The sequence below is a fragment of the Colias croceus genome, chromosome 4, assembly GCF_905220415.1.
Source record: "Colias croceus chromosome 4, ilColCroc2.1".
Taxonomy (NCBI): domain Eukaryota; kingdom Metazoa; phylum Arthropoda; class Insecta; order Lepidoptera; family Pieridae; genus Colias; species Colias croceus.
In genome coordinates this window covers 2,117,797-2,130,322 of record NC_059540.1, presented here as the reverse complement: position 1 = coordinate 2,130,322, position 12,526 = coordinate 2,117,797, and the positions used below count along the sequence as shown (strand labels likewise).

The following is a 12,526-nucleotide window of genomic DNA, read 5'->3' as shown; positions in this document are numbered from 1 at the left end:
TTTTTTTCTAAGGTTGAGTTGCGTTTAGCTACGCTACACTATCTTCAATAACTGCCAAGAGCTTTTCCATGCATTCTCTATTAATAGATATCAACATTTTCAAGCAAATAATAAATGTTCATTAATCATGGGGTGCTCAGTGGTGAGACCTCGGACTTCGAATCGATAAATCCGTGGTTCGAGACCAGGCGAGCGCGCAGGAAATAAATTGATTTTTCAATTTATCTGCGCATGTTGTAACATCACCACTGCTCGAACGGTGAAGGAAAACATCGTGAGGAAACCGACATGTCGAAGAATTAAAAAAGTTCGACGACATGTGTCATCCGCCAACCCGCACTTGGCCAGCGTGGTGGATTATGGCCTGTACCCTCATAGGAGGCCCGTGTCCCAGCAGTGGGAACGTATATGGGCTGATGATGATGATGATGATGATGAATCATGGGGTGAACATAAAAACAATTGAGCAGATAGATAAAGTTCTTATACTTAGTAGTAAAATGTTTAAGATAACAAATCTTCAGCTGTAGGTAACACGAAATCAATATTTTATCAGGTGAAATCTCAAAAATCATTAAAATACTTATATAATCATTAAATTGTGTGATTTAAATGCAACTGTGGAATGCATAGTCATAAAAACAGCAAGTGCATGCGGTAAAAATTCTTTCATAATAAATGTAACTGAAGAATCTAGCGATACTGAATAGTGATTTAAGTAATTTTAAGACATTTTTTTCCATTAATAATAATTTAATGTTTAAAAAAATGTTTGTACTTTTTCTCCACTGTGAATACACCCTCATCCTGTAGTTGCACTGATTCACTATTTTCTTAACGCGAACGGACTAATAACAATACACATAATTGAACCAAACTCCTAAATAATAAGGTGTGTAAAAATTGTACTTCTATTTTAGAAAACTGTCTGTAGCATCGGTGGTTCAGTGGTAGAATGCTCGCCTGCCACGCGGGCGGCCCGGGTTCGATTCCCGGCCGATGCAGCTTATTTTATTTATTATATTTTATTTCCACTTTATCATAATATTATGATTGTAAGGACATATTTTTACTATTCTTAATTAAAATCCACAAATACACTTCAATTCATTTTTTTTCTTAACAATTTTATCAACGAAGAATCTGGATTTTGCACAACAGTAGTTACACATTTTATTTATTTTGAAATAATTAGCTAATGCATAATATAAATATAATTATTATACATAATGTTTACATACGCACAGCCAGCAGAGCATACAGGCCGGTCACGCTTTCCTATCACCACACTGTTTGAACATAGTACGTACTTACCGTTAAGAAAACTATGAACCAGTATGTGAATACATCTTTTCCATCGAATCACGACATAATGGTAAGGAAAAACATTTATTATTATAACACATAATATTATAGCGAGATGGAAGAATACCTATGAACCCAAGCGAATAAAAATACAATTAATTTGCCAGTTATATTTCCTCCTTATACCCAAAACCATAAAAATATGATGGCACCCAATATTGTAGCAGATATAAAAAGCTAAAAAACGATCAATAAAACCCATAAAATAAGAGAAAGTCAGGATATTTCATGTACCAGAGAATCTGGAGCAATATTAAATCGTATACAACTGTCAATGATGATAAGATCCACGAACAGATAACAGTTTTGATATTCAATATAATTGACAGCATAATACTGCGATCGGACATAAGTATATATTACAGATATGGGACTGGTATTGCTAATAAATCAATGGAGACATTTTTAATAGTCTAATCCTACTAAATCGATGATTGGGTAACGTTTACCGCCCTCGCTTTGTATGTTGACACAGAAAAAATAATAGAGAAAGAAAAAGTAGGTCTGTATCTTAGGTCTGTATGTGCAATTCGACGTATATAGTATTCAACAAGCAACCCTTAGTCTGTAAAAAATATTTAAACCAACTTTATAAACTATTAGTTTAGTTTAAAATCAGTAATTTGCAAAATTTCTCATCCTCATGTTTACCATTTCAGTTGTCAATGGCTGTATAATTATATATCACACATATCACTAATAATAAAAGGACATAATATAAAAGAAAAGAAACGTATTCATCAAACAACGCTTTTTTCTATTACGGCAATTCAACTTCTCGAGCCGGCCCTTTAGGTCCTCTAGTACTTGTAATAACATCAGTTACACTCTCTTCTGTTGTATGAATAGCTGTTGTCGAAGCTACTTCAGTCACAGTTACTACTTCAGTAACATTCACTACTTCAGTAGTATTCGAAGGTATCATTGGAGTTGTTAACGTCGTCACAGGCAATTCTTCCGTCAATTTCAAACGTTTATTCTTTGTGGTTTCTGTGACATTATTAGAAAGATAATCAACTAGTAATTTGTCTATTTCCTTGACTTCTGCTTCATCAAGTTTGTTCATGTCATCTCGCCAATTAGTAACGCAGGCGTCTATACAAGCTTGTTTCTCTTTGAATATGTTTGGGTATTTGCAGTCACCCCATACGATTGGAGTACAATCCTGGTCTTCATTCTTGTAAGTGTAGGCTATATTCTGTTTATTGTCCTTGCATTTGTTTTCAGTTATTGTTTTGGAACATTGGTCTGAAACGTAATGGTATTTATTTAGAGTTAGGGAACGTACAGACATGTTATATTTTTGAGTGTTTAAGGAATCAGAACATAGATAAAATAATATCTACAATAAGGCTGGAAATATTTAAATAAAAGTGTTTTAGTTTTGTAAGTTACTGTCACAATAATTATTCGTCTCGATGAACTTTCTCTTCGTCTGTTTCTAAATTATCGTTAATCAATATCGAATTAGAGAGATCAATAAAAATACTCTTACGCAATTTTATTTGGTCTCACATTGTCTTTGTTTACAAATATGGGATCACAGGGTTGGTTTCTTTATTTGTTCTCTCTAACATAGCTCAAATTACCTGTAGTATCAATCAAATTATCTTCTGTCGTGGCTTGAATGAATTTAAACACGCAGTTATGAGAACAGAGGTATTCATCATCGAATTTGTTATAAGTGGGACATCCTCTCCAAATGCCTAGCTCGCATCTGGAGCCTGGCTTGTAGTAGTAAAATACTGGTGTAGGAGTTCCCTTGCAGTCGCTTGTGTTTAGATTATGGAGGCAGTAGTCTGGAGGTACTGCAATAACAGGTGTTTGAATATCCTTAAGAAATAGTGGATGGTGATCTTTTATGGGTGTATGGAGTAACATTTTTTCCGAGTGCATTTTGACAATTCTATTAAAGTTCTGACTATAAGAAAAACGGTTCTGCAGTTTTATTTTCTCTCGTCTATTAGAATTAGAAAAAAATGTTGAGCAGTTTTACCTGGCCTATGGACAATGGACATTTACATTTTTTAAACTAAGCTATAACATAGTATTATAATATTATTATGTGTGGCTATATGTATACTTACTTATTTTATTAAAAAAACTGTGTGCGTGAGTGTACACACGTCATAAGTGAAACTTATTTTTGACCTTATTTTTCATAAATTACTTATGCAACTTTACAGAAATACGTCGAATCACGCGTGGCAGGGATAAGAAAAGGATGGCGCGTAACGGAAACATGTCACGCGTAACGAAAAAATGTTACACTAATTTTTTTTCCAACCCCGATAAAGAAGTTTCACTTCAAAAATGTGTAGGTATCAATGTTTTTAAATACAGATTTTTACGTACCAGCATTCACCTTGTTCCAGTAAATAAAAATAATATATAAACAGAAATAACCGATTGTGGTGAACATAATGGCTACACATTAGGTGTACTCATTTTCTGCTTGAATTGGTTTATTTAATTAAAAGATGTGATAATAATTAATTTTAATTATATTTTATTACATATCCATGATTGAATTTTTAATGAAGCGTTTTATTTTTTTATGATTAATTAAAATAAACCATATTTTCTTATTACTAAGTATGTGCTTAAGTTTGAATAAAAAAATATTAAATTAATCAAAAAAGACTATTGCATCGGCCGGGAATCGAACCCGGGCCGCCCGCGTGGCAGGCGAGCATTCTACCACTGAACCACCGATGCTACAAGGAACTTTATAAAATTTTAATTTATAAATATTTTAACCTTAAGTTTTACCTAAAAACTTTATCTAATAAAATAATATTGTTGAGTTTTATAGGGAAAAGCAAAAAACGAAGTGTAGGGCACACTGGTCTGCTGTTCATAACTAATATATTTTTATATTAGGTAATTATTAATATTAATTTTCATTGAATTGACCGATAGGAAATAAATAAAACTTCATTTTAGTCTCAATGTCGTTTACTTCATAACTTATTACTAATATTTCCTACTTTAACATGCTTCAATAAATAAAATATAACATAATAATAAGTCGTTAGTCCTTATTAATTATTATTGTCCGTGTTGAGATCCTTGGAGTTATTATTTTTAAATTATTCTTTTTGTACAAATTCTTCAACATTCATAACAATTGATTTCAACGCCATCTATTTTTTTATGTAAAAACGTTATGAAATTTGTGGTTAGCGCATTTAAATGAGCGCCATCTGTGTTCAGTTTAGTAAAATAATATTTTGTTTTCCGCGCCATGTGTTCAGTTTAGTAAAATATTATTTTGTTTTCCGCGCCATCTGTGTTTAGTTTAATGAAATAATATTTTGTTTTAGCGCCATCTTGTATGTAATAAGATAACTTAGCTGCCAATTTATTTTAGCGCCATCTAGCGTTTTCCGTTTGAACTTTTTGGTAAAGAAGTTTGGTGTTTTATTTTTTTCAGAATAATTTTTATAAAGCGTTGGAAGTACTGATTGATTTCGTCTTCCCTTGGCTTAGGGAGGCCCGTGGCATGGGTGTCGGTGCTGTAACAACTGTAAGCTGTTGTTCTTCTTTAGGCTTCTGTCTCAGTAATAAAAGTGCAACCAAGGCCAAGAGAAGCTGAAACAAAAGTTAAATGTTTGCATTTAAGGATCTACATTTATAACATAGGTTTATACCTACATATATCTATTTTTAAAACAATAATATGTAGGTATAATTATAACCATTCGATAAAATTGTATTCCTAGAATTATTATACAATTGATAGAACAGTTACACCACACTATATTATGGTGATAATTCCATATAAAACAAACTTTACAACTAAATTTCTAAAGATATGCGTTCATTAAATACACGTTGCCCCAATTATACCACAATACCTACAATCTAAATTAAGTAAAGTATTATTATTTCTGAATGACTAACCTTGCTCAAAATCAATAAACTAGCGTTCACCAAAACCATAGTACATCCAAACTTGAACATTTCCATCATAGGGCTCTTACACCCCGCCTCATAATATTCCCGTCTCGCTTTACAGCTCTCCCTCTCTCGCTCTTGCACCAGCTCTGATCTCTTCGGGTCGTACCCTGGGCAACACGAGATGGGGATATCTGGTGCGAAGTAACTGGGAATGTTCCGAATTCGGTAGTCATCTGCACTGTACACGCCGCAACAATTAAGCTACAATGGAAAAAATAAATAGGTAGGTATAAATAATATGGCCTAGCTGGAAATTAGGTTAGTAAACTGTGGCTTAAATTCTGCAGGGTAATTCAAAAAATGTAAGTAGGTAATTGTATTTCATGTCAAGTGAAATAAAGTGCCGCAAAAAACGCTAACTTCTATAGATAGCATATTTAAGTTTAGCTCTTTACAGGAAAACTGCTTGATTTCCTACTCACTTCAAAAGTTTTGTATTAAAGAATAATCTTAAAGTATATAATATTATTGTGTAAATAATGAAAGATATTGATTGAAAATAATTTAACCACTTATTTTTAAATCGCATTTATCAATAGCTCTACAAAAGCAAAGTTTACTCAAACAGTTTTTCTTTTATACCAGAATCTTAGATTATCATTCAATAAAACCCTAAATTTCTCTTATACAAACATCCTAGAGTTCACCATCTTCTATCTATACATATAATAAATCTATAGAAGGGTCAATTCTGTACATTGAAAATATTGAAAAAATAAATAGCAGGGAGTGTTACTGGATCGATACCAAACCCAAATATGTGATTAAAAAAATTTTTGTCTGTCTGTCTGTCTGTCTGTCTGTCTGTATGTTCAGGCATCACGTGAAAACTAACGGTTCGATTTCGATGAAACTTGGTATAATTATACCTTATCATCCTGGGCATAAAATAGGATACTTTTTATCCCGAAAAAATACGCAGAAAAAAAAATCTTAATTTTTCTTAATTTTTCCGCGCGGACGGAGTCGCGGGCGGAAGCTAGTAGTTTAATAAAACCCTACAAGTCATTAGTATCCATTATGAAAACAGCACAAAACCTACATCGCTTTGCATAGTGGCCCAGATCTTCACATGCCGAGGGTTATCCTCCCTGGCTAGGCGGAAGGACTCCACCAGCGACCGATTGAGCAGTATCTCGTCCTCTGGCGAAACACGGACACACACACCCAGGATCACAGCTTGTATTATCGACATTATGAGCATTACGGCCGCTGTCTGTGAAGATAATGTGATTGTTAAGTAACGAGATGTGAAAAAAATCATAGTGTTGTGGGGGCAACCAGTATTACATTTCAACTATTTAAGTTATTATAAGTAGGTACTTAATATTGTAGTTCTTTTTTATTTGATAGAGATTAAATATGATTATCTAAACAACATTACAAAACTAAAACTACTTAATTGAATTTAGTAACTCTTTCTCATTTCTCTATCACAAAAGCCCCGTCATAATTGAAAAGTTTTGAACCATCTATCGATCATGTGTAAAGGAAAACAGCATGAAAATCATTTATTTATTGAACTAGTTAGCCTGTATTATCACTATTGAACAATAGCTACAACCACAAAATAAAGGCGTCGTCGACGTCAATGTCGAACGCCGGAATTAGTACCTCAATAATAAAATCTAGACAGTTTTTCCATTTGAAATTCAACAATTAGCCAGGTAGCCTTTCGTCGCGTGATATGCCAATAAAAGCAAGTTCGTTTGACTTCACAGACCTCAAGGTAACGTGTTAATGACCTTGGTTTTCTTTGTTGGACACAGATTTCATGTTAACATGTAAATAAGGGGAAAGTCGAGTGGCGATAAGATTTACATTTTACCGATTTTTCGAGTACTCGTAATTTTCTGATGAACTGATAGCTGAACTGAAGTCTGAAGAAATAGTAGAACATGAAAAGCATTGAAGGATTCTTAAAGGAATATGTAGTAATTTTTCTTATGTATTTACTACCTATTTTACTTATAATACAAATTATTGCTGTTACTAGTTTTAAAGTGCTTAGAACAACAATCAACTACCTACCAACAACAAGAATCTTTTTGTCCTATCTTCTTACGACCTTCTTTAAAAACTTATTCACAAATCAATTAACTCTTACCGCATGCAAGGGCTTCTTCTTATTCTTAAACACCGCTATAATAGCATAGATGACCATGGAAATAGTGATGGCTGCTGTAACAGCCAGGATGATCATCGCCACCAGCCGACCTGACTGTTCCTTGCTGAAGATCTTAGAGGCAATCGCGGATGCTATAGTCACTGCTATCACTACTATTGATTGTATCTGAAAACAATTAAAGATGGTCAGGTAATAAGCCTTTGAATTAACTAACTAATTAACCTTGTAGAACAAGTAAAAATGAATGAATAAAGGTAAGTCTTTCATTGCAACCAATGGCAATGTATGTTGTAGCAGAATATGTAGGTTAGTGCACAACATTTTAGCTGACCTTAAATAAAATCGGCAAAAGACCAGGAAGTGAAATACATATTCACCCCATAGTCCACAGATATCCTAACAATCTTCACGTTCAGTTTTACAAAATATGTCCCTATCTACACAAACTTATTTTTTTTACAGAAAATCATAATTGCTAAAAAATTAAAATATATGAAAAGCTATGACTTTAAATTTCTTACAATAGTAATAAGGCCCAATATCACGAAGAGTATCTTCAAGAAGTTCCTGCAGCATGGTTTCTGGCGCAGTTCTTCGATCTCTGCCGCGTAGAACTTGCCCAAGCTCTCATGGGTCTTGGCTGGGCCTGGCGCCGGCGCAGGCTCATTTTCTGTTAATAAAATAGCTCTTATTCCCTATTGATAAAGTTTAGTTAGATCGATAGTTTCAACTTTTAAGTTACTGAGTACTGACATTTTGTTACTTTCGCGGATAAAGATTTTCAGCCCTTGAGACTCGTGGTATCGGATTGGGATCTTTCTGTTTGTAAAGCTTAGATTATGAAATAATTTTTATCGCACATTTACCCAGAAGCCGGAAAATCGTCTAGTTTTGGAGAATATAGGTATCTACGTTATGTAATAGGTACGTAATTTGGCACTAGCTATGAAACACATCTTCTAAACAGTAATAAATTAATCACGCTTCTAACCTGTTTAGGTGTATTGTTTTTGTAAATTTACGAGTTATTGTTTCAAGTGAACACGGCCGCGGCGTATAGCAAACAATTTTATATCAAGTGTTGAAATAATTATATCTGAAAATTACAAGGATTCCCTGATTTTATAAATATGATTTCAATTATGTATAAGAATCTTTAGTAGATACATAATTGAATTATTTTAAGTATTCCCTTATTTTAGAATTAATACAAAATCCCATTATTTTAATATCCACAAATACCTACATTTCTATCAGTATATAAACAGATTAAAATTAACACAATAACTTTAAAAACGAAAATTCGCTCTTTAACTCCGCCCCACAACTCATCAATGAGGAGGAACGTTACAAATACCACTTTTAAACGGTTTTTCTTACCTTGAGCCGATGTCGAGTTCCCCATATCGCCAAACCATGTGACAAGGGTATGCACAGAACCTGAATATATAAGCAATATTACAATGGGCCACGAACGAATGAACATAATGGGTCGTCAAGTTATTCATCTGCGGTTAACTGTTCAAGGTAATTGAAATGATAACATTATTTAAAACTACGGAATACATGCGTAGTTTTGGGGGGACGGAAACCCTACACGTTCCCAGAGTAATGGTGATACGTATATTGAACTAGGTTTCCGCCCGCGGCTTCGCCCGCGCAGTCAAAGAAAAACCCGCTATAATTATATATATGATATAAACCCCCCGTTCCCGTTCCCGTGGGATTTCCGGGATTGCGTCATTTTCCCGGGATAAAAAGTAGCCTATGTCCTTTCTCGGGTATCAAAATATCTCCATACCAAATTTCATGGAATTGGATCAGTAGTTTAGGCGTGATAGAACAGACAGACAGACAGAGTTACTTTCGCATTTATAATATTAGTATGGATTAAATATATGTGTGTCACTGCTGTGTTTTTGAGCAACAAAAGCTTCTAAGGACAATAGTCAATAGGGAGATTCCCGTTCAAAAAATTAGGCATATATGTACCTTCCTATATAATAAAAGTCCTTCTTAATTATAGTAGGACAGCATCAATTGGTCGGGTCACCGATAATGAGTCTATATCAATATCTCATTGATATCAATTTCTAACAGAATATAAATGAAGAAATAAACAACTATAATTCTTCAAAATGAGTAAGTAATAAGTAAGTATGTGTAAAATAAATATAACGTTTTCAGGTTATTAGCTATCACTTATTCTAATGTTCTATTAAGTCTTTATTTTAATATCATATTATAGTAATTATAACATATTATGCATATACCTAACGTAGGTTTATATCATATATATAATTATCAAACTTACTATCATCAGAATATCTGCATTTTACTTAGCAAGGTACTCTAGTCTCTACGTAGAGCTATCCAAGCAAAGCCGCAGAACATCTCAGTTCATATTATTTTTAAAACATAACACCACTTGACATTTTGCACAATAATTTACTTTTCTTACACCACATTAAATGCAGTTAACAACATTTAATACACCCAAGACAAACACACACACGTTTTCAACAATATATTTTATATTTATGGAATAGTTTTATTATTGTAATAATAAATATAAATCCTTAAATATAATACAACAGCCAATTGAAAACTGGTACACTAAACGATGTAATCGTATTGTGAGATATTAGCACTTCATATTGTCATAAAGGCGTTGTTAAACGTAGCATATTATTTTACTTTTTAATATAAAATGGAAAAAAAACACGAATGTACCTATAAACTATTATTTGAAGAAGCCTTAAGAGCAGTGATAAAATAAAATTACTTTCATTCGATAGAGGTTATAATAAGCACATTCCATAGAGTTTATCAATCACTAAAAAATTAATGCATCTTTGAGAAAGCAAATTGTTTAGCCTGTCGAAATATACATAATATTTGTTCAGTGAAAAAAATCTCAGTCGATAAAGTCATTCCAATTTGATTCTCCAAAGGAATATCTAAAATACTCACTTATAATACCACAAGAGCTTCAAAATTATCGGGTATTTTCCGATAGGTTCGTTGCAAACAAATGAAGGAGTCAAGTTTTTAGTCAAGGCTAAAAAATCACGAGCGCGAAGCGCGAGTGATTTTTCCTGAAAAACTTGATGACTTTATTTGTTTGCAGGGAACCTTGAGGGAAATGCCAGATAATTTTGAAGCTCGTGTGGTATTCGGGAGATTATTTTTCCGTCCCAAATGTCGGCCAATAATTTCACAATTGAATTAAACCTGTCAGTTTGATGACAACGACCAGAGAAAATTTTCAAAAAAATATCAGTATAATACCATGTAGGTTGTACCACGTGACGTCGAATGGTGCAATTCTATTGGTCGATATTTGGGTCGGAAAAATAATCGTAAAATATTCATATTAGCCACAGAATGAGAAGTACTTTAAATCATCACTAGATTTTCGCCAGCAGCTTCGCTCGCGTAGTCAAAGAAGAACCCGCATAGTTCCCATTCGCGTAGTATTTCCAGAATAAAACCTATCCTTTCTCAGGTCTTAAGCTATTTCTGTACCAATTTGAACTAAATCCATGCTTTGAGTTTAGCCCAGACATACATATACGGACAGAGAGACAAAAATTCTAAAAACTATATTTTTGGCTTCGGTATCGATGATAGATCACGCCCCCTAGTATTTTAAAAATTCAATGTACAGTTTTGACTTTCCTAAAATAATCGAAAATTAATCCGCAGCGAACCAGCCGGAGCATCTGTTTAATACAGCCTTAACGCTATCGTAGGTGTAAATTAAATGTAATATTACCACACATTTGTTTAGTTTGTGAAGGTGTGTCAATTGGTAATTACATGAAGTCACACGTAATGACGTTTTTGGAATAACAGATAATGATTTTAAGGATACGATATAGGGAAGGAAATTGTGTAAGTTCGTAAAAATTATATTGGAAAATGATTGGAAATAGCTTTGTGTACGAGCATGACGAATTGAATTTTCAGCCTAACTGGTAAAATAAATTTCGGTTATGTTAGGAATAGTCATAATATTATGTAGGTACTTGGAACCTTCCTGTGTTACATTTGGCCTCCTTATATGTGGGCCTGTCGCTTGAAAAGGAGAAGGGGGTAGATTTGAAATACCCACATAATATAAATAAGTTATTACAACCACCAACAAAGGAAAATATATACTTAGATTCAAAAATGCAGCAACGCAGTTTCAGCTCTGATGTTCAGTGATCACCTCTCTGAAAGGCAGTAGTTTTATAAGTCTTAGAGAAATTTATTACAAAAAAAAAAATTACAATTATTAGTAGCTGCACTCCGCGGTTTCACCCGCGTGGCTCCGCTCCTGTTGGTCTTAGCGCGATGATATGCCTAGCCTTCCTCGATGAATAGGCTATCTAACACCGAAAGAATATTTCAAATCAGACCAGTAGTTCTTGAGATTAGCGCGTTTAAACAAACAAACAAACTCTTCAGATTTATAACATAAGTATAGATTTTACTATAAGAGTGTATTTATAAAGCACATAGCTTTACCACAATAAAACTTCAGGTCACAGGAAGGTATCACCATAGCAACGTTGGTACAACACCACACAAGGCCACGGATTCGCAATCAACCCCCAATGAATTGGCGGTTTTATTTCCTTTTTCTATACGTCATAGTTGTTTATAGGAAATATTTTCTTTAGGTGTTGACTGGACGTATTTAATTATTTTTCTTTTGATTATATAAACAAATTATAGCATTAGAATGATTGGGATCTTTTTTAACTTGTAATAATTAAACAAAAATAAATTATAAGTAGTTTCTAGTTATTATAATCTAGCCTTGAATATATAATTTTTAAAATAATCGTGTAAAAGCATAGGTAACTGTATAAATTACTGATACATACTTATATACTTATAGGCAATTTTTCGTAAGAGCGATAAACGTACTTAATTAGTTTTATATATTGTACTAGTTGTGCCCCGCGGTTTTACCCGCATTGCTCCGCTATTGTTGGCTGATATTATATAGCCTATAAGCCTTCCTCTATAAGTGGTCTATCTAACACTGAAAGAATTTTTAAAATCGGACCAGTAATT

General features: G+C 33.4%; 1 protein-coding gene and 2 non-coding genes across 3 annotated transcripts; 1 reads left to right on the top strand and 2 right to left on the bottom strand.

Moving 5' to 3' along the window:
* The first annotated feature begins 933 nt into the window (after positions 1-933).
* Positions 934-1,004, top strand: Trnag-gcc. The gene has a single exon. It is a non-coding gene; the product is annotated as a tRNA-Gly (tRNA).
* A 3,008-nt stretch (positions 1,005-4,012) lies between these two features.
* Trnag-gcc lies at positions 4,013-4,083 on the bottom strand. Its single transcript has one exon. It is a non-coding gene; the product is annotated as a tRNA-Gly (tRNA).
* Positions 4,084-4,764: 681 nt separating this feature from the next.
* Positions 4,765-8,896, bottom strand: LOC123691439. The gene is made up of 6 exons (XM_045635826.1): positions 8,837-8,896; positions 7,978-8,126; positions 7,436-7,621; positions 6,371-6,544; positions 5,272-5,529; positions 4,765-4,959 (listed from the first exon to the last, which is right to left on the bottom strand). The coding sequence occupies exons 1-6, from the start codon at positions 8,859-8,861 to the stop codon at positions 4,810-4,812; spliced, it is 942 nt and encodes a 313-aa protein (XP_045491782.1). The 5' UTR covers positions 8,862-8,896; the 3' UTR covers positions 4,765-4,809.
* Between the last annotated feature and the right edge of the window lie 3,630 nt (positions 8,897-12,526).

What these genes read in the sequence shown, in the direction of transcription:
- LOC123691439 (XM_045635826.1), bottom strand. Translation starts at nt 8,861, where the DNA reads ATGGGGAACTCGACATCGGCTCAAG. An exon ending in GAACTCGACATCGGCTCAAG is followed by an intron (nt 8,127 to 8,836) that starts GTAAGAAAAACC and finishes TTTTATTAACAG; the next exon opens with AAAATGAGCCTGCGCCGGCG. An exon ending in GGGCCACTATGCAAAGCGAT is followed by an intron (nt 5,530 to 6,370) that starts GTAGGTTTTGTG and finishes TTTCCATTGTAG; the next exon opens with CTTAATTGTTGCGGCGTGTA.